This window comes from Bos grunniens, chromosome 1 (assembly GCF_055505025.1).
Source record: "Bos grunniens cultivar Pamir isolate PY7600 chromosome 1, Bosgru_T2T1.0, whole genome shotgun sequence".
Lineage (NCBI taxonomy): Eukaryota > Metazoa > Chordata > Mammalia > Artiodactyla > Bovidae > Bos > Bos grunniens.
This window is the reverse complement of record NC_141165.1, coordinates 103,516,755-103,539,668: the sequence shown is the minus strand read 5'-3', so window position 1 is coordinate 103,539,668 and position 22,914 is coordinate 103,516,755. Positions and strand designations below refer to the sequence as shown.

At 37.9% G+C, this 22,914-nt stretch overlaps 1 protein-coding gene across 1 annotated transcript in view; it reads right to left on the bottom strand.

Annotated features, from left to right (window-relative positions):
• Window positions 1-22,914, bottom strand: part of MORC1 (MORC family CW-type zinc finger 1) — a 167,544-nt gene that overhangs the window by 69,648 nt on the left and 74,982 nt on the right. The window contains 2 exon segments of the mRNA XM_086415626.1: window positions 672-777; window positions 3,974-4,102. Of these exon segments, the coding sequence (XP_086271752.1) occupies window positions 672-777; window positions 3,974-4,102 (235 nt within the window).

Here is a 22,914-nt window from a genome sequence, read left to right as displayed (position 1 = left end):
TTTTTTTTTCGGTTACTCTTTTTTTTCAGGGCTGGATAAAAATAAACACGAATTATTACCCTAATGTCTATATTAGCAATATCGATCCACTCATCCAGGTCAAAGAACTTAGAATAAACTCCATGGAAAAGTGATGCTTCACTTAAGGGTGCCTCTGTTAAAGGGGCATATTAACTCTTTAGCCCACAAGGAAAAGAAGTAAGTCAAAAAGGGTGTGCAATAATGTTGACAGCCATCAATATTTAATTGACCTTTTTCCTGTTTTAGTCTGAAGTTCTTCCTCCAAAAGCACAAAGCAATGAAATCAATATATGACTTAAGCAGAAAAAGCACATGGTCTAACACTTAAGTATCTAGATAAGACTCATGCACTATAAGATTGTACATTGCGTGAAAACGAACTGGAAGGCAGAACTCTTAAACACGGAGGTAAGGTTTCCCATCAGTGGAAGTGCAGAGCCGCACACCCAACATTAACAAAAACTTACACCCAAGTGTCTTTTAACTTGATGGAAAAGAGCACTAATGAAATATCCTTCCAGAAGTGGCAATAGGCTAGAAAGAGTTAGAAGGGATGACAGCTGCTAAGGGATAACATTTTTCAGCTTCATACATATAAATTATAGGAATTAAAAATGGATAAAGAATTTTAGAAAACTATCAAAAACTACCTGTTTTCCGAGAGATTAGGGTTATTAGCACAAATCCAGATGTCAAAGAATTCTTTTTCCTGATAATTAGTAGAAGGAGGCAAGACTCTCCACTTAAGGCAAAGATCTAAAATCATCAAAACAAAAACCACATACAAGAAAGACCACAATCAGAGGTGAATCTACCATAGTAAGATGTCAGGCTGCATATGAAGCTATCTTTCAGTCCAAAGACAAGTGAATTCTTGACCATATACCATTATATTTGATGGCACAAATAGTCCAGGATTCTGAGCTACCTAGAACACCATCAATAAGTTATTATCATTGCTGCCATTATTATTATTATTGCCATCATTGCTTAAGTTTTTTCCAGTTGGTTTCTGCTGGTTCCAGCCAAAAGAATATGAAGTAATAGGTCCCTCTTCACCTTTTTTTAAACCACAGGAAGGCATCAAGACTGACTCTCCCATTTTTTCTGACCCACTATTTATCTGCCAATACCACCGTCCATCTCCAACCACATGACTAAGATAAGAAGGAAAATCAAATTCTACCATTTACACAGTTCCTTGTTCTGCATTTCTTATAGCTCTTACTCTGCTCTCCAGTCTACAGTTCTTGACTTCTTTGTCTCTTTCCCCCTTTCAGTCTCTCCTCGTTTTCAGGCACTCCACTCTCTTCAGGCTACTCCTCACTTGAATCCTGAATCCCCTCTACACCCTTTGTTAGTAGCTCTTGGGTAAATACTTCTTTCTCTCTGTTTATCTAAAATGGAGGCAGTCTGCACAGTGGTTAAGAATATGAATTTCACTACCTACCAAAAGGGGTTCTTGAGGCTTATAAGATATAATAATAATGATTAAAAAGACAACATTAGTAGCCATTTGTGATGGTTAATTTTATGTGTCAATTTGACAGGGCCACTGGGTACCTGGATATTTGGTCAAACATTATTCTGACTGTGTCTGTGCTTTGGATTAGATTAACATTTGAGTTGGTAGAATGAATAAAGCAAATTATCTTTCCTAATATGATGGGCCTCAACAAATCAGTTGAAGGCCTGAATAGGGGGGAAAAAGTTGACCCTCTTGCAAATAAGAGACAGTTCTTTCTGTCTTGAACCAAGACATCAGTTTTTCCTGTCTCCAAACTAGAACAAAGCATCAGCTCTTCTTGGGTATCAAATCTGTCAATATTTAGATTGGAACTATGTTATCAGGGCTCCTGGTTCTCAGGCCTTAAAGCTCTGGAATTAAAACAATGGCTCCCCCAGGTTTTTACCTTGCTGACTAAGATCGTGGGACTTGTCAGCCTCCTCAAACATCTGAGCCAATTCCCTATGATTAATATCTATCTATCCATCCATCCATCCATCCATCCATAAATCTATCTATCCTGTTGCTTCTCTTTCTCAGGAGAACCATAATACACTATCCTAAGCACTGAATAAAATTTACATGTGTTAATTAATTGTATTTTCACAAAACTGCATAATGTAACTACAAATACTAACTTCAATTTATAAAAAAGAAAATCGAAGCTTAGAGAAGTTAAGAAATTTGCCCAATTTCACATAGCTTTCAGGTACTAGAGATTGGATTCTGGCAATAAGTTGCACATATCAAATACACACAGTCATTTTTAACCAGTGATATTATCATCCAATAGGTTGTTGCATACAGTCATCAATTTTCTCAATTATACCTTCTAAGTGCCTGTAGTGTGTGTTCCTCTTAAATCTCACTGCCATATCTTTATTCAGATCTGTGTAATTCCTCACCTGGATCCTGGATTGTACCAGAAGTCTTGTCTGCAGAGGTATGACCCTAACCTTTGCTTTAGGCCTTCTCCAAATCATCTTGCACTGAGCTGCCAGAGCAACCTTACTACAAGTGACATCTATCCAGTCAGGTCCTGTTTGGAACACACCAGGCTCAAGGTTGGGGAGGTGTTCCCTTGCTGTTCTTCTGTCACTAACTCATGTCCGACTCTTTGAGATCCCATGAATTGCAGCATGCCAGGCTCCCTTGTCCTTCCTTTTCCCACACCTTGCTCAAATTCATGTCCAAGGGGTTCCCTTGGCCCTGTGTAAGGAACTACAGTGTGATTTTTTTTTTGTTTGCTTGACTGCTTCTCCCACTGGATGGCAGATTCCCTACAGACAGTGAAGACCCATAATAAGCGTTCAATGCTTCAGTGATATTCTCTCCTTTTGAAAAACTTCCAATGCTTCTCCATTGCTTATTAAAATTAAAACTCCTTATCCTGGCATTCAAGGCTACTGAACATGTTTACACAATCTAATAATTTTATCTATTATTATTTACTCATTATTGATTCACTTAGTAGTCAACTGCTAAGTATCTACTATTAATTTAACACAGTGTTAAGTATTAAAAATAGGAAAATGACTGTTTCTATTATTCACCACAATAATATTAGCTGAATGGCACACTATATATTAACACATATTTCCAACTATACCTCTGCTTTCAAAAACTGACTTGAAAGACCAAGGCAAAGGCTACCTTGTCATGAAGCCTTGCTTCAATTTTCTCTCTTCCTTCTTTGAAACCTCAAAGAACTGTGGGTCTCTGACATCATTTACATTATTTTCACCTCTATTACAATTACTTTCATACTCATCTTAACCTTTCTCCTAGACCCTAATCTCTTAGAAAGCAAGAACTCTGTCTTACTTCATCTTTGTCTTCCTTATTTCTTTTTTAACACAGTGATAATATTAGGCTTGCAATATTAGGCTCTTACTAAAACCTAGATAGCATATTCAAAAGCAGAGACATTACTTTGCCAACAAAGGTTCGTCTAGTCAAGGCTATGGTTTTTCCAGTGGTCATGTATGGATGTGAGAGTTGGACTGTGAAGAAGGCTGAGCGCTGAAGAATTGATGCTTTTGAACTGTGGTGTTGGAGAAGACTCTTGAGAGTCCCTTGGACTGCAAGGAGATCCAACCAGTCCATTCTGAAGGAGATCAGCCCTGGGATTTCTTTGGAGGGAATGATGCTAAAGCTGAAACTCCAGTACTTTGGCCACCTCATGCGAAGAGTTGACTCATTGGAAAAGACTCTGATGCTGGGAGGGATTGGGGGCAGGAGGAGAAGGGGACAACAGAGGATGAGATGGCTGGATGGCATCACTGACTCGATGGACGTGAGTCTGAGTGAACTCCGGGAGTTGGTGATGGACAGGGAGGCCTGGCATGCTGCAATTCATGGGGTCGCAAAGAGTCGGACACGACTGAGCGACTGATCTGATCTGATCTGAAAAGTTTGCTAACTTGAATGGAATTTAACACTCACCACACTGAATCATGCATGGGATGGCCATGGCTTGTCTTCTTTGATACTGAACAGAATCTGAAGATTTTTCCATGTCCTTATTATCTGGGTATCCAAATTCATTCCAAAATAATGTTAGATTTCTATTACCTAGGAAAAAAGAAATTAAAAAAAAAAAGCAGGAAGAAAATAATGAAAGAAAGTAAAACCAATAAGATCAAGATGGTAAGTAAAGGGAAATTTGGATATAAACACATGTACATATAATATGATTTCAAATATGTAAAAACTAATAACATATAGAAACAAGTGATTACGGTTTAACACTGGTTTTCCTTGAGTATGGATGAAATTGGTTTTCTACTTTACACTTTCTTGCATTTTTCCAAACTATATACAATAGATACGTACTGTATTTATAATAAAACCACAATTATAGTTATAAAAATATATCTATACTTTTATTGTTATAATAAAATACACTGACATTTAAAACTTTTTTCTTAAATACTCCTAGGAGGGACTGTGCTGATTAAAAAGTCACCCTTAAGACTAGTGGTACAAATATTTATCATCTTGTTTCACAGCCAGTTTCTATTTTATCTCTGGCTCCCTTTTCTTTCAGGCTCTATTGTTTATGCCCTACCCTTGCCCCAGATTCTAAACTGCTTCCTTGTTTAGAAACAGCACTTGTCATGGAGGTCTTTCAGGCATCCTCCTTAAGAGGCTGTGTTCTTATCCATTGATCCAGCAATAGAACTGTTAGGAATCTTCCCTACAAAACTTAACAGCACAATAGCCGTATATATGAGAGCACTGTATGAATAGGAAAACAAAACAAAAACCCCCTGGAAACAAAGTAAAAGCCTAGAACTGTTGTTTAGTCACTAAGTTGTGCCCAACTCTTTTATGTAGCCCGCCAGGCTTCTCTGTCCATGGGATTTCCCAGGCAAGAATACTGCAGTGGGTTGCCATTTCCTTCTCCAGGGATCTTTTTGACCAGGGATCGAGCTCATGGCTCCTGCATTGGCAGGTGGATTCTTAGGGAACTGATAAATCCCATTTTCAAACAAGGGGACACTAGGCAACCTTTAAATTAAAAAGTTAGAGCTAAATATATTATTGTGTCAACACCTCCAAGACAGAGTTTTAATAATTTTTTAAAAGAATGTAAAACAGCAAATCTAGTATAATCAACTTTTATAATGTAAAAAAAGAGTATACATATAAAATGCTGATAACCATGCTTTTCTTTTCCTAAAAGGATACAAAAGAAAGTTTTAATAGTGGATACCACTTGGAAAAGGATAGAGAGAGAGAGAGGAAGCAGGGAAAGGTACTTTGAATTTTCATTTTTTACTTTCTGAACACTTGAGTATTTTTACATGTGCATTTATTACTTTAAAAATACTTTTTTGAATAAGAATCCAAATTTAACATTCTGTCCAATATGGTAATCAACTGGCCACATGTATGTGGAAGACACAGAACATTTCATCAAAGTATAAGGTTCAAAAAGTAAGGTTCTAAAATATATACCTTAGAAATAAAATATATAAAATAGGGCCAGCCTTATATCAACCTTAATATATGACCAAGTAATCCAAGCAAAAACCAATAAATACCTTTACACTTTCCTATGCCTGTTAAGATTTAGGTTCAGAATGTTGTTATGTGCCTTTAAGACCAGCAGGGAAGGGACTCGGTCTTGAAAAGGTGCTTTGCAGTTGGATGGGTTGACAACTGCCCCGAAAATTTCCTGGTCTCCTACCTTGTCTTTTCACAAAATCTCTACTAGTTCTTGTCTAAATGTCCCTTTGTATTCTGCTTCCTTGGCCTTTCTCAACTCAGACTTTCAGTTTTCTGCTTTTTGCTCAGCGTGTGGTTTTGGCCCAGCCCAGACTTTACCCTTTCACTGTACACCAGAACATGATTTAATCTTTGGTGTCTGGACAGGACTCGTGAGATCTTGTTCTCTGATTTCCACAAGAACTACTCAATTTTTGCTATGTTAAGGCACACAGAGCTATAGATTAACTTTGAGTGCTGTCTCTACCACACACTTATTGTATAATTGTGGGAAGCTAGTAAAGTTTCTTATCCATAAAATGAGTGTCTACTCTAACTTGCCTTACATGGTCATCACTAATAATAAATATTAAGGTGCATTAAAAAATATAGTGCTGTGCAGAAACTTATGTTGCTGCTGTATCGTATTTGTTCTTTCTTTAAATGTTACTTCCCCAAGAACACCTCACCTTCTCAAAAAAGGAACTGTGTTTATTAGGTACTGCACCCTGTACCTAATAAATCCACAAAAAGTTTTGCTGCCATTCTAACAAAATAGCTCTTTAATGTGTTCTTTAGGATAAAATCAAAGTGAAATAATGTCTTTCCCTGAAAATATTAACTAATCACAGCTAACCCAACCCAGCAAACTTATAAAACAAGTATCAACTGTTAAGCCCGATATAAACATCTTAAGAGCTGGAAAACTACTAGGATGTTAGAAACACAAGCACATGCCTCTTGAGGGTGGGTGATACCTGCTTTGTGATCATATCACTCTTACAATGCTTATTATTATACAACACTTATAACTGAACATTATATTTCAGTTCACTTTATGCCTATTTTCCCTCTAAAAAGTGAAATTCTTAAAGATAATGGATGTGTTTAGGATCTTGTTTTCACTAGCTGACATGCAGAGCTTAATATTTACTTATAATACTGAATAATTCTAAAGAATTACTGGCTATCAAAGGCACGAGAACATTCAGTAGCCCAACATCTAATGACCAGGACTGACAGAAGATATGCCATTTGAAGTTAGTATCAGGACAAAAGAAACAACCAGCTATATTCAATCTGGGAATCAGAAATGGTTTTCCCTAATGGCCAATGCAATCTTGACTTTTTTCCCCATCAGACAGAAGCTATGCCAATGTGCACAATTTCTAATGTGTCAATAAAACAAATTTCCATTGAATGAACCCTGAAGATTATGTAGATGCTTCAGCAAGGTAAGTTGGCTAAAGAAATGGCCATGGGAGGAAACATACCACACACAAAAAATTTTTTTCATGTGTTACTCAGTCTACAGAGATTTATACAACTATCCTGAGGGGGAAAAATTTTTCTCCCATACAAAAAATAAACCATCAGTGGATTTTAAGCAGAAACCTTATAGATGAGGAGAGAGTGGTATGATATAATCAAAGCAGCAAAAGGAGAAACAATAACCTGCCAACCAAGAATACATTACCAATATTGAAGCTGTCTTTCAGAAATGAGGTAGAGATAAAGTATTTCCAAAACAAACAAAATTGAGGAGGTTCATTACTAGATCTGCCTTACAAGAAATGCTATAGGAAATTCTTCAAGCTGAAATGAAAGGAAACTAGTAACTTAAAAATTTGAAAATACAAAGCTCACTGGTAAGGGTAAGTATACAGTCAAATTCATAATATTCTAATTCTGTAACGATGGTACGTAAGTCACTTAACTCTAATATTAATAAGAAGGTTAAAAGACAAAGTTCAAAAAACAACCATAGCTACAATAATTTATAAATGAACACAATATTAAAATACGTAACCTGTGAAATCAGTAAGTCAGTTCAGTCACTCAGTCATGTCCAACTCCTTGTGACACCCTGGACTGCAGCATGCCAGGCTTCCCTATCTATCACCAACTCCCAAAGCTTACTCAAACTCATGTCTGTTGAGTCAGTGATGCCATCCAACCATCTCATCCTCTGTCGTCCCCTTCTCCTCCTGCCTTCAATCTTTCCCAGCATCAGGGTCTTTTCAAATGAGTCAGCTCTTCACATCAGGTGGCCAAAGTATTAAAGTTTCAGCTTCAACATGAGTCCTTCCAATGAACACCCAGGACTGATCTCCTTTAGGATGGACTGGTTGGATTTCCTTGCAGTCCAAGGGACTCTCAAAAGTCTTCTCCAACACCATAGTTCCAAGGCATCAATTCTTCGGCACTCGGCTTTCTTTATAGCTCAATTCTCACATCCATACATGACTACTGGAAAAACCATAGCTTTGACTAGACGGACCTTTGTTGGCAAAGTAGAGAACATAAAATGCTTGTAGGGGGAGGGAGTAAGAAGGTTTTTCTATGTGACTGAAGTTAAGTTGTTGTAAACTTAAAACAGACTGTTATAAGTATAACATGTTTTATACTTATAGTTTCATAACCACAAAGCAGAAATCTATAGCAGATGTACAAAAGAGAAAGAGAAAGGAGTCAAAGCATAGCACTACAGGAAATTATCATATCACAAAGGAAGAGACCAAGCGAAAAGAAACAAACTACAAAAAAGCCAGAAAACAACTGATAAGATGGCAATAGTAAGTCTTTATCAATAATTATCTTAAATATAAATGGATTACATTCTCTAACCAAAAGATGTAAAGTGACTGAATAGATAAATACCAAGACCCAACTATATGCTGTCTATAAAACACTCACATCAGTTTTAAGGATATACATAGGTTCAAAGTGAAAGGATGGAAAAAAACATACCATGTAAATGAAAATCAAGAGAGTGGGTAGCTATATCCAAAACACACTTTAAGTATGTTGGAGGAGAAAAGAAGATTATTATTTAATGATAAAGAAGCTGATTCACCAAGAGGCTATTAACATCATGTAAATACATACACTCACTGTCAGAGCACCTAAATATATTAAGCAAATATTAACAGACGTAAAGGTAGAAATAGAGAGCAAAGCAATAATAGCAGGGGACTGAAATACCCTTCTTTTAACAATGGAAAGACCATCCAGAGAGAAAATTATAAGGAAAAATGGACATTAAATACATTAAATATAAAATGGACCCGAATTAGAAAATATAATATTTCATCCAAAAGCAATAAAATTCACATTCTTCTTAAATGCACCTGGAATATTTTCCAAGACAGATCATATATTAGGTCACAAAACAAGTCTTAACAAATTTACAAGGACTGAATTGTATCAAGTATCTTTTCTGACCATAATGGTATAACACTAAAATCAACAAGTGGAAGAAAGCTGGAAAATTCACAAATATGTGGAAATTAAACATCAGACTACTGAAAAACCAATGACTCAGAGAAGAAATCAAAAGGGCAATTTTAAATATATTGAAGTAAAACTAACAAAACAATCCCATTTACTACTGCATCAAAAAGAATGAAATACATAGGAATAAATCTACCAAAAAGGCAAAAGACCTATACCCTGGAAACTATAAGACACTGATGAAAGAAACCAAAAATGACACAAACAAATGGAAAGATATACTGTGTTCTTGGACTGGAAGAATAAACATTGTTAAAATAACCATTCTACCCAAGGTGATTTGTAGATTCAATGCAATCCCTATCAAATTACCAATGGCATTTTTCACAGAACTAGAACAAGTAATTTTAAACTATTTATGGAAATGCAAAAGAGCCTGGATAGCAGAAAGAATCTTGAGGAAAAAAAGAACAGAACTGGAGGAATCAGACTCCCTGACTTCAGGCTATACTACAAAGCTATATTCATCAAAACAGTATGGTACTGGCCCCAAAACAGAAATATAGATCAATGGAACAGGACAGAAAGCCCAGGAATAAATCCACACATAGTGATAAACACTTCCATTAAGAAATAAACAAGAATCATATAACCAATAACATTATATTAAATACCTCAATGAACTAGAAAAAGAAGAACTAAGTCCCAAGTTAGCAGAAGGAAAGAAATGGCAAAGATCAGAGAAGAAATAAATGAAATAGAGAACAGAAAAAACAATAGAAAAGATTAATCAAACTAAGAGCCTCATTTTTGAAAAGATAAACAAAATTGTAAAACCCTTAACAAGACTTGGATTTCCCTGGTGGCTCAGATGGTAAAGAATCTGCCTGCAATGCAGGAGATCTGGGTTTGATTCCTGGTCAGGAAGATCCCCTGGAGAAGGAAATGGTAACCCACTCCAGTATTCTTGCCTAGACAATCACATGTACAGGGGAGCCTGGCAGGCTACAACCCATGGGGTCACAAAGGGTTGGACATGACTAAGAGATTAGCACTTAATTAGACTAGATAAGAATAACAGTGAAAACTCAAATAAATAAGATCAGAAATTAAAAATGAGACATTACTGTGGATACCACAGAAATACAAAGGATCTTAAGACACTACAATGAAAAATTATATTCCAAGAAATTATATAACATAGAAGAAATGGGTAAATTCCTAGAAACATACAACCTACCAAGACTGAATCATGAGGAAATAGAAAATATGAACAGACCAAGAGTGAGTAAAGATACTGAATCAGTCATTAAAAATCTCCCAACAAAGAAAAACTCAGGACCAGATGGCATCAGTGGTGAGTTTTACCAAACATAATAATAATAATAAAAATAATAATGCCTATAAATCTTTTCCAAAAATATATTCCCCCAAATTTTTTCTTCTTTAAAGAAAGAAAATTTCCAAACTCTTTTTATGAGGTCCACATTACTCTGATTCCAAAACCAGATAAGGGCTTTATAAGGAAAGAAAAATACAGTCTAGAACCACTGGTGAACATAGATGCTAAAATCCTCAATAAATAGAGAAGGGAATGGCAACCCACTCCAGTATTCCTGCCTGGAGAATCTCATGGACAAAGGAGCCTGGCGGGCTACAGTCCATGCGGTCACAAAGAGTCAGACACAACTGAGCGACGAACACATACACATTCAGTCTGTTTAATAAATGGTGGGAAAATTGGATGTACAGACAAAAGAATGAAGCTGGACCCTATTTCACACCACTCATAAACATTAACCCAAAATGAATTGATGATTTAAAGGTAAGACCTGAAACCATAAAGTTCCTAGAAGAAAATATACAAAAAGCTCTTTAACATTGGTCTGGGCAATGAATTTTGTTGTCGTCATTTTTGATATAACACTAAAAGCATAGTGGAACAAAAAATAAACAAGAGGGCGTATATCAAACTACAAAGCTTTTGTATAGCAAAGGAAACACTCCAAAAAAAAAAAAGGAAAAGCAACATACAGAAAGGGAGAAAATATATGCAAATAATTTATATGATAAGGTATTAAAGTCTAAAATACATAAATAACTCAAATAATTGAATAGCAAAAAAAAAAAAAAACAACCCTCTTATTGAAAAATGGTCTGAAGACCCAAATAGACAGTTTTCCAAGAAAAAGACACACAAATGGCCAACAGGTACGTGAAAAGGTGCTTAACATCACTAATAATCAGGGAAAGCAAATCAAAATCACAGTACCTTATGACGTCACACCTATTAGGATGGCTATTGTCAAAAAGAGAAGTGATAGTGTTCTTGAGGATGTGGAGAAAAAGGAATCCTTGTACACTTTTGGTAGGAATGTAAACTGGTACAACCATTATTGAAAACAGTGTGGAGATTCCTCAAAAATTAAAAAATGTAGCTATTATATGATCCAGAAAACCACTTCTGGGTATATATCTGAAGAAAATGATAACAGTATGTTGAAGAGATATCTGCACTCCCATCTTCACTGCAACATCAGTCAGTACCGGCAAGATATGGAAATATGGAAGTGACCTAAGTGTCCAATGATGGATGAAAGGTTGAAGAAAGTATGCCTGGATGTGTGTGTATGTGAGAGAGGAGGAGGATAGAGTAGAATATTATTTAGCCATAAAAGAGTTGAATTCTCCATCTGTTATAAGAATGAAACTCTAGGGAATTATACTAAGTGAAATAAGCCAGACAGAGAAACATATAATATGATTTACATGTGGAATCCAATAATACTACTAATAAAGTTGAATTCATAAAAACAGAAAGTAGAATCATGGTTGCTGGCAACTGTGGGCCAGAGATAATGGGGAGATGTCAGTCAAAGGGTACAAACTTTCATTTATAAGCTCAATAAGTTCTGAGGATCTAATGTACAGCATGGTGACTATAGTAAATAATACTGTATTGTATACTTGAATGTGCTAAGAGAGTAAATCTGAAGCATTCTCACACCTACATAAGCAACATGGTAACTGAGTGAGATGATAAGATGTTTTAATTAACTTGACTGTGGTAAATATTTCACAATGTATATGTGTAGTGAATAGCCGTGTTGTTCACTTTAAGCATATGTAATTTTTTGTCAATGATACTCAAGAAACCTGGAAAAAAATTATTGTCTATCCTAGTCTGGCAAGAAAGAGTAAAATGATTAATAGAATTCATTAAATTAGGTAGGCCTTGAAATATGAAAGTGAAAGTATGAGTTGTTAGGTCATGTCCAACTCTTTGTGACCCATAGCCTGTAGCCCACCAGACTCCTCTGTCCATGGAATTCTCCAGGCAAGAATACTGGAGTGGGTTGCCATTCCCTTCTCCAGGGGGCCTTTCTAAGCCAGGGATTGAAGCTGAGATTGCAGGTAGATTCTTTATCATCTGAGCCACCAGGGAAGCTCAAAAGGTTTTAATAAACCATATTTTGTTAATGTGTATTAAAGAAGTTTTTTAAAATTTCTCTTTGATCCAGAAGTCAATTAAGAACAAAATATTGTGTCTCAAATATTTCCCCCCCACCTATAGAGAATGCTATTTCCCTTGTGGTTCAGGCGATAAAGAATCTGCCTGCAATGTAGGAGACCTAGGTTTGATCCATGGGTCAGGAAGATCCCTTGGAGTAGAGAATGGCAACCCACCCCAGCATTTCTGCCTGGAAAATCCCATGGACGGGGGAACCTGGCAAGCTACAGTCCATGGGGTCACAAAGAGTCGAACAGGACTGAGTGACTAACACTCATGGAGAATGCTTTGTAGATAACCCCAAAATTGTTAATTTCATAATTATATTAACATCCTCAAGGTATTCTGATTTTAAAATCCATTTTACTTTTGTGAACAGGAAGTAGAGGAGTATATATTTTGAGACTTTTGTTTGAATAATCAACAAGCTTGTTAAACTAATGGAATAATCAGGGTTTAATGCACATAGAGAATTAAATTACTTATTTCTAGAATAAGTATCTGAGACAAGCTGTGAAAACCTAATTTACTGCTAGCTAGGTATGGAGTATTGTATTCAGAAGATTCCCAAAGTTTAAATTAATCTGATTAATTTTTCAGGAAAAAATAATGGAAACTACTGCAATAACTTACTAAAAAATTGTCAAAAACCAGTAACTAAAAGAGCAGTTCACATAGATTTTGCCTCTTAAAGGGGGAAGAAATCTAATAGCCTCTTAGAGGTCCGTTTCATATGTATTCATAGAATGTACAATGATATCCAGGGAATCAATTGACCAAGTGAAAAAGTAATAAAATTCAGTAATAAACTACCAAAGCAACATTTGATGTTTCCAATCAAATAATAAAACCTAAAACAGTTTATGAAAATAAAGCACCAAGAAAATCTGAAGATGGCAATGGTATTTAAATGAGGTCCCTGCCTTCAGGTAGTTCTGCATCTAAATAGATATTTATGTTCTACTTTTAAAGATTTCATGATCTGAGCACAGTCAGGTCCCAGTCTAGTCAAGGCAATGGTTTTTCCAGTAGTCATATAGGGATGTGAGAGTTGGACTATAAAGAAAGCTGAGCGCCGAAGAATTGATGCTTTTGAACTGGGGTGTTGGAGAAGACTCTTGAGAGCCCCTTGGATTGCAAGGAGATCCAACCAGTCCATCCTAAAGGAGATAAGTCCTGGGTGTTCATTGGAAGGACTCATGTTGAAGCTGAAACTCCAATACTTTGGCCACCTGATACGAAGAGCTGACTCATTTGAAAAGGCCCTGATGCTGGGAAAGATTGAGGGCAGGAGGAGAAGGGGATGACAGAGAAGGAAATGGTTGGATGGCATCACTGACTCAATGGACATGAGTTTGGGTAAACTCCAGGTAAACTCTTGCCATCTCCTGTTTGACCACTTTCAATTTGCCTTGATTCATGGACCTAACATTCCAGGTTCCTATGAAATATTGCTCTTTACAGCATCAGACTTTACTTGCAAAACCAGTCCCATCCACAACTGGGTGTTGTTTTTGCTTTGGCTCTGTCTCTTCATTCTTTCTGGAGTTATTTCTCCACTCTTCTCCAGTAGCATATTGGGCACCTACCAACCTGGGGAGTGATGCTGAAGCTGAAACTCCAATACTTTGGCCACCTGATGCAAAGAACTGAGTCACTGGAAAAGATCCTGATGCTGATTAAAGGCGGGAGGAGAAGGGAACGACAGAGGATGAGATGGTTGGATGGCATCACCAACTCAACAGACATGAGTTTGGGTAAGCTCCTGGAGTCCACGACGGACAGGGAAGCCTGGGGTACTGCAGTTCATGGGGTTGCAAGAGTCGGACATGACTGAGCGACTGAACTGAACATTAAAGATCTCAAATAGAAATTACACATCCATTCTTGGAGGACTGTAGATCACACTTTCTCCTCTGGTGAATACTGTCCTGTTTGTCCTTATCTTTGTAATTCTTAGCCAAGCCAGATATGAGACCCTTGTTAAGCTGATCCCTTGTGTGATCATTTATCATTTATGGTCTTGATAGCATCTCTGGGTTAGGGATAGGAAACTGGTTTCAAGTAACATACCAACTCTGATCAGCTGGTAGGGATGCCCATAAAATCTCGAGGCCAATTACCACTTATCAGGAAGAACTGCCATGATGGCTTAGAAAGTGTGTGGTGTATGTGAGATGAGAGAGGCCCTATGTGATCACTTCCCAAAGGATTTGATTTGAATTGAAGGAAAATAAAGCGAGATGTCTTCAGCAGTGGTAAAGGTGTTTCCAGTGCCCTTCTTTCTCTTGGCTCCTGGATGTGGTTGAGGTGGTTGGGTCCATCTCCCAGTACAGTACAGTCGATGGTACAGTAGGCTCCATAGCAAAACTCCAGGAATCTGCAGAGTTGGTCCAACTTTGCTGTAACGTCATGACTTCACCTGACAATGGAGCATCATTTCCTTTCATTCCATATTAGCTGCTTCCCACGAAGATCTCCTTAAGCTGAAAAAAATGATTTTAGAACCACCACCATCCTGACTTGAGAAAATACATGATGACAAAATAAATAAATAAATCATGAATTCAATCATACTTTTATGTGATTTTATGTCTTACTACTCACAACTACATCGCTATATTTGAAAAAATGTAGCACATATATGTACAAGACATAACGCCGTCTTCGACAATCATCAGTAGCCAGGGATTCAAGGATTCCAAGCCACACTCTAAGGTCCCCTAGGCTTCGTGACTCCTCCCAGTTCAGAACCACACCATATGTGCAGGAAGATGGAGGGAAGCCTTATGAGGACATCTTCAAAAACAAACTTAAGGAAAGTTACGTTTCTACTGAGTTCTTCCTTATAAAGAAATAATTTAACTTTCATTTTTTTGGTTATATTTTTATTTAGTCACATTCATAGCTTTTCTATATATGCACTAATTTTTCCTGTTGTTTATAAAGAATGGAAATCAAAATTAGACATAATAATATAAATATATTCAAAAAACATTCTGTGTTATCACGGGTAAAAGCTTAGTCAGCTACCTAAGTCTCCTCAATACCTGCTGCTACTGCTGCTAAGTCACTTCAGTCATGTCTGACTCTGTGGGACCCCATAGACGGCAGCCCACCAGGCTCCCCCATCCCTGTGATTCTCCAGGCAAGAACACTGGAGTGGGTTTCCATTTCCTTCTCCAATGCATGAAAGTGAAAAGTGAAAGTGAAGTTGCTCAGTCGTGTCTGACTCTTAGCGACCCCATGGACTGCAGCCTACCACCCCAACACCTAGGTTAGCATAATTTTTCTTTCTACCAGGATTCTCTTTATCTTCACTTCAGTTCAGTTCAGTCACTCATTTGTGTCCGACTCTTTGTGACCCCATGAACCACAGCACGCCAGACCTCCCTGTCCATCACCAACTCCCGGAGCTTACTCAAACTCATCTCCATTGAGTTGGTGATGCCATCTAACAATCTCATCCTCTGTCGTCCCCTTCTCCTCCTGCCTTCAATCTTTCCCAGCATCAGAGCCTTTTCAAATGAGTCAGCTCTTCACATCAAGTGGCCAAAGTATTAGAGTTTCAGCTTCAACATCAGTCCTTCCAATGAACACCCAGGACTGATCTCCTTTAGAATGGACTGGTTGGATCTCCTTGCAGTCCAAGGGACTCTCAAGAGTCTTCTCCAACACCACAGTTCAAAAGCATCAATTCTTCAGCACTCAGCTTTCTTTATAGTCCAACTCTCACATCCATACATGACTACTGGAAAAACCATAGCCTTGACTAGATGGACCTTTGTTGACAAAGTAATGTCTCTGCTTTTTAATATGCTGTCCTGGTTGGTCATAACTTTCCTTCTAAGGAGTAAGTGCCTTTTAATTTTGTGGCTGCAATCACCATCTGCAGTGGTTTTGGAGGCCCAAAAACCAAAGTCAGCCACTGTTTCCCCATCTATTTGCCATGAAGTGATGGGACCGGATGCCACAATCTTAGTTTTCTTAGACATACACAAAGCACCGTGACTTAATGGTCTCAAAAGTCTAAAGATTCTTTGTTGTTAACACAACTTATGTTAAATTGTTTAATTCTGATTTCGCTGTCTTAAATTCAGTCATTAGATACAACTTATTCTTTTTTCTAAAGCACACACACGCAGAATAATGAAGAGTGTTGAAGCTTTGCTTCTTGTATGGCAGGGAAAAATCAAAATGTAAGACTCAAAGTGTATTTAATTCTAGACAAAAGAAGGGCTGGCTTTTTCATATTTTATTTGCAATATAGGTGAGATCTTCTGAGATGTTTTAGTAAGAAATTTCCTTGTAGATGTTAAAAATATCATTATCATGATAACAATACAAGTGCAGTCAGATAGAAAAAGAAGTGTTAAGTGCTGTCAATGGTGATAATTTCAATTATCAAGTGAAAGCAGTGTAATGGATAAAATCTAAGACTGTGATATTTTTTAAAAAACAGAAGTCAATGCTTTGAACTCCTGAACCATCCTGCTATTTTCTGGGAACTGGCACAAAGTAACAATTTTAAACATATATTTATGCAATAAAAATAAAGTAAAAATGTCTATAATGTTTTTTGATATTTTCTCTCCAATTCCTCTCACATAAAGCTTTTAGCCAACACAATTTTTTTAGTGGTATAGAATTCTACTGTTGCTGCTGTCAATAGTAAGGTCCCAACAAACATGGGTAATCAAATGGTTGATAAAAGAAGTTCTTTATAGAAGTATTAGTTAATAAGCAATGAAAATTGATTTAATTAGAATGCAAGATTTTGGGACTCTTAAGGGATATGAGTTTTGATCACTAATTGTTAATATTATTAAAAGAGAACAATTTATGGCTCCTGATAGAACACTCTTCAGCCTACGAAGTATCTTGATAAAACAGCCACAAAGAACACACCTGAATTTGGTCAAGCTGCTAGATTCTACCAATTTACAGAGAAATAAAATAAACAGAATGAAAGAATCTGTTAAACTATACACAGTAATGCAGTCAGAAAAATTTAAACTGTGAAAACAGTAAGACAACCAATTCTGCCTACAAATAAATTGCAAAAAAAAAAGAGAGAGAGAGAGAGAGGGAACAATAAAGAGAAATATGAGGATAGGATAGAGGACTATGAAATATAACAGAAAATTCAAAATGTAAACATGAGACAGGATATTTTTATGCTATTAAAAAAGTATTGACAATTTTTAGATGTCATATTTGTATTGTGGTCATGTTTTTAAACAGAGTTCTTTAAGAATACATGTTAAAATATATGCAGATATAAAGTATCTGGAATTTCCTTCACGTTCCAGTTGTGGGGGAGTAGGTGGAAGTATGGATAAAACCAGTTTGCTGAGGAGTTGATAATTGTTAGGGTTGGATGATGGGTTTATGTATTTCATAATCAGTTCAGTTCAGTCACTCAGTCGTGTCCCACTCTTTGCGACCCCATGAACTGCAGCACGCCAGGCCTCCTTGTCCATCACCAACTCCCAGAATCCACCCAAACCCATGTCCATCGAGCTGGTGATGCCATCCAGCCATCTCATCCTCTGTCGTCCCCTTCTCCTTCTGCCCTCAGTCTTTTCCAGCATCAGGGTCTTTTCAAATGAGTCAGCTCTTCACATCAGGTGGCCAAAGTACGGGAGTTTCAGCTTTAACATCAGTCCTTCCAATGAACACCCAGGACTGGTCTCCTTTAGGATGGACTGGATGGATCTCCTTGCAGTCCAAGAGACTCTCAAGAGTCTTCTCCAACACCACAGTTCAAAAGCACCAATTCTTCAGCGCTCAGCTTTCTTTATAGTCCAACTCTCACATCCATACATGACCACTAGAAAAACCATAGCCTTGACTAGATGGATCTTTGTTGGCAAAGTAATGTCTCTGCTTTTCAATATGCTATCCAGGTTGGTCATAACTTTCCTTCCAAGGAGTAAGCATCTTTTAATTTCCTGGCTGCAATCACCATCTGCAGTGATTTCAGAGTCCCTAGAAATAAAGTCAGCCGCTGTTTCCACTGTTTCCCCATCTATTTGCCAGGAAGTGATGGGACTGGATGCCATGATCTTAGTTTTCTGAATGTTGAGCTTTAAGCCAACTTTTTCACTCTCCTCTTTCACTTTCATCAAGAGGCTCTTTAGTTCTTCACTTTCTGCCATAAGGGTGGTGTCATCTGCATATCTGAGGTTATTGATATTTCTCCTGGCAATCTTGATTCCAGCTTGTGCTTGTTCCAGCCCAGCGTTTCTCATAATGTTCTCTGCATATAAGTTAAATAAGCAGGGTGACAATATAAGTTAAATAAGCATGGTGTTAGTCCTACTAAACTGTAAATTCCCAGAGAGGGTGGACCTCGTCTGATTTATCGGTCCTGTAACATTCTGTGCCTGGCATCGATGAATGAATGAATAAAAGAACACATGAGAAATAGATTTGACATTAATATAAAAATGTATTTTCTAATACAGTTGTGCAAAGATTCATAGCTGCCTCAAGAAGTAGCAATTTTTCTTTCATGAGAAAAATTTTACCCTGTTTAGGCATAAAATGGCTTCCACTTGCCTGGGACTTCCCAAGTGGCTCAGTGGTAAAGAACCTGCCTGCCAATGCAGGGGATGTGGGTCTGATCCCTGGGTCAGGAAGATCCCGTAGAGGAGGAAATGGCAACCCACTTCAGTATTCTTGCCTGGGAAATCCCATGGACAGAGGAGCCTGGTGGGTGATAGATAGTTCATGGCGTTTCAAAGAGGCGGACATGACTGATATGACTGAACAGATACATATACACAATGCCTGGGGCAGGGGTGGGTGAGGTAAAGGGGATTCATGCATGGTGGGGGTGGGTGACTGGATTAAACAACTTTTAACCTTATTGCCAACCCAGGCCCTATAATTTGAGTTCTGCTGGTAAAGGTTGTTTATTGCATCATAAATTTCATTTTAGCTGATCAGCTATAATCTGTTTTGAAAAATTTTAGTAATACATTTCTATGTAATTACTTCTGTTCAAATTCAGATTTCATTTGCTATTTCTCCCTATCTTTTCCTTCTCCTTCTCTCTCCATTCCAAAAAGCTGATGATTAATATTTCCATTTTACTGTAAGGATGCATAAAGTTTCAGAAAACACAGTAGCAGACAGTGACGTGAGGACAGACTCAGAGACAAGAATACTTCTGAGATTCTTAGCATCAACTGTGCCAAAAGTAAATGCAGATCTGACAAATGACACAAAATCGTTACCTCGCCATTTCTTTTTCTGCTGATTGGATTTTTAAATACAAGGGCCCAATTTTCCATAGAAACAGATCAGATTTACAGCAAATACAAAAATTGCATCTTTTATTTATAAGGTTAAAAATCTACCCAAATACTTTTCATTAAAATCGTGTGTCTATAATATTGACTTTCAGAGGGTTAGTCAAGCATTACATAACTTTGCTTCTTCCTGTGGGAATTAATAAGCAGAGACCTGAAGGTCAATCTCCTCAACACAATTCCTGAGACTACCAATTCTGACCTTGATTACTTGATTCAGTTTGATACTGAAGTAGTTGTGAGATATGTGAGGAAATACACATGCTCACTCTCCTTTCTCCACTCTCTGCTTTCTTTCTAGAGGAACATCTTTTGTGAGAGCAACCTCTAGCCCCAACTCCATTCATGGACAGTTATGGAACTAGGACATCAACACGTTTTTAACCATTAGTGATTAACATACAAATATAACTTCCTGATGTTCAAGCTGGTTTTAGAAAAGGCAGAGGAACCAGAGATCAAATTGCCAACATCTGCTGGATCATAGAAAAAGCAAGAGAGTTCCAGAAAAACATCTATTTCTGCTTTATTGACTATGCCAAAGCCTTTGACTGTGTGGATCCCAATAAACTGTGGAAAATTCTGAAAGAGATAGGAATACCAGAACACCTGATCTGCCTCTTGAGAAATCTGTATGCAGGTCAGGAAGCAACAGTTAGAACTGGACATGGAACAGTAGACTGGTTCCAAATAGGAAAAGGAGTTCGTCAAGGCTGTATATTGTCACCCTGTTTATTTAACTTATATGCAGAGTACATCATGAGAAACGCTGGACTGGAAGAAACACAAGCTGGAATCAAGATTGCTGGGGGAAATATCAATAACCTCAGATATGCAGATGACACCACCCTTATGGCAGAAAGTGAAGAGGAACTCAAAAGCCTCTTGATGAAAGTGAAAGTGGAGAGTGAAAAAGTTGGCTTAAAGCTCAACATTCAGAAAATGAAGATCATGGCATCTGGTCCCACCACTTCATGGGAAATAGATGGGGAAACAGTGGAGACAGTGTCAGACTTTATTTTTCTGGGCTCCAAAATCACTGCAGATGGTGAATGCAGCCATGAAATTAAAAGACGCTTACTCCTTGGAAGGAAAGTTATGACCAACCTAGATAGCATGTTCAAAAGCAGAGAAATTACTTCACCAACAAAGGTTCGTCTAGTCAAGGCTATGGTTTTTCCTGTGGTCATGTATGGATGTGAGAGTTGGACTGTGAAGAAGGCTGAGCACCAAAGAATTGATGCTTTTGAACTGTGATGTTGGAGAAGACTCTTGAGAGTCCCTTGGACTGCAAGGAGATCCAACCAGTCCATTCTGAAGGAGATCAGCCCTGGGATTTCTTTAGAAGGAATGATGCTAAAGCTGAAACTCCAGTACTTTGGCCACCTCATGCGAAGAGTTGACTCATTGGAAAAGACTCTGATGGGAAAGAGGGATTGGGGGCAGGAGGAGAAGGGGACGCCAGAGGATGAGATGGCTGGATGGCATCACTGACTCGATGGACGTGAGTCTGAGTGAACTCTGGGAGTTGGTGATGGACAGGGAGGCCTGGGGTGCTGTGATTCATGGGGTCGCAAAGAGTCGGACACGACTGAGTGACTGATCTGATCCGATAACTTACTTATTTTGAATCATACTATATCTTCTGTTGAGAAGACTTTGAAAAAGTTAGGTAGATAAAATAGGGATAGGAAATTACACAGAGGGGGAAAACCTGGCAAGTCACACTCTGTGGAGTTGACAGTACCATGTTGGGAGGGCACCCACACTCCAAAGGAACTTACAGAGACAACCCCTACAATCAGGACTGTGTAAGACTGTCTTGAGTAAATCTGGGCTGGATTGAAATCATTCCTATAAGCTTTAAACTGAATGCCTAATTCCTTCTGAGGACTCAGTTCTTTATTCTAAGGATAAGCTGAAGCTTCAGTACTTTGGCCAACTGATGTGAAAAGCCGACTCACTGAAAAAGACCCTAATGATGGGAAAGATTGAGGGCAGGAGGAGAAGTGGGTGACAGGATGAGATGGCTGGATGGCATCATAGACTTAATGGACATGTGTTTGAGCAAACCTTGGAAGTTAGTGAAGGACAGGGAACTCTGGTGTGCCACAGTTCACAGGGTTGTAGAGTCAGACACAACTTAGCGATTGAACAAAGATAAGCAAGGATAAAAAGATAAAGAAGGGATTATGGAGAAAATATGAAGATGGAGGAAGTTACATAATTTTCAAATGCTTAACATTTTCTTTCTGAACCATGTTATGCTAGCATTTAAAGACCAGTGAGTAGATCATTGATTTACACAACCTCACTCCGTACCTTCCAATGTTTTATACAGCTTCAAGCACACCCTGCCAAATAAGGTAGTCTTTCCTACATTCAATATAGCTTTAAACATGTCTCTGAGAACAAAACATACATGTGAAAAAGTATGCCTTTGCTAAGCATGAGTAACACGCACGTACTTTTCAGAGAAGTGTTTCTCAAACTTTATTGTGTGTTCACATCCCCTGAAGACTTTGCTAACATGCAGATTTTAATCCAGTAGGTCTTGGGTGGGGCCTCAGATTCTGCATGTACACCAAGCCCTCAGGTGATGCTGATGCTGCTAGTCCACAGACCACACTCTGAGGAGGCTTTAGACCATAACAGGAAAATCCAGCACTGGCAGGAAATTAACACCCTCAAGGTCATTCCCACCTTTATATTTGTTTCCCCTGAGTTCTTTCACTCTTTCCTGTTTCACCGGTATGAGACAATTTCAGGACTGAGCAGAGTGGGAACACACGCACAAAAATTCTAAAATTACAACTTCAAGTGAAACAATAATAAGAGTTTAAGTTGTCTCAAGGGTAGGATGTAATTTTTGATATGCATGAATTATACATACTTCATGCAATTCACTGAACAAATACACGGTAGCCTATGTATTTCCATAAATGAAGCCATATGTCTGCAAAATTTAAAGGAAGCTTAATTAATGCACAGCACACCACTTCATGTGGCTTCCCTCATAGCTCAGTCGGTAAAGAACCTGTCTCCACCTGGATTTGATTCCTGGGTCAGGAAGATTCCCTGGAGAAGGAAATGGCAACCCACTCCAGAAT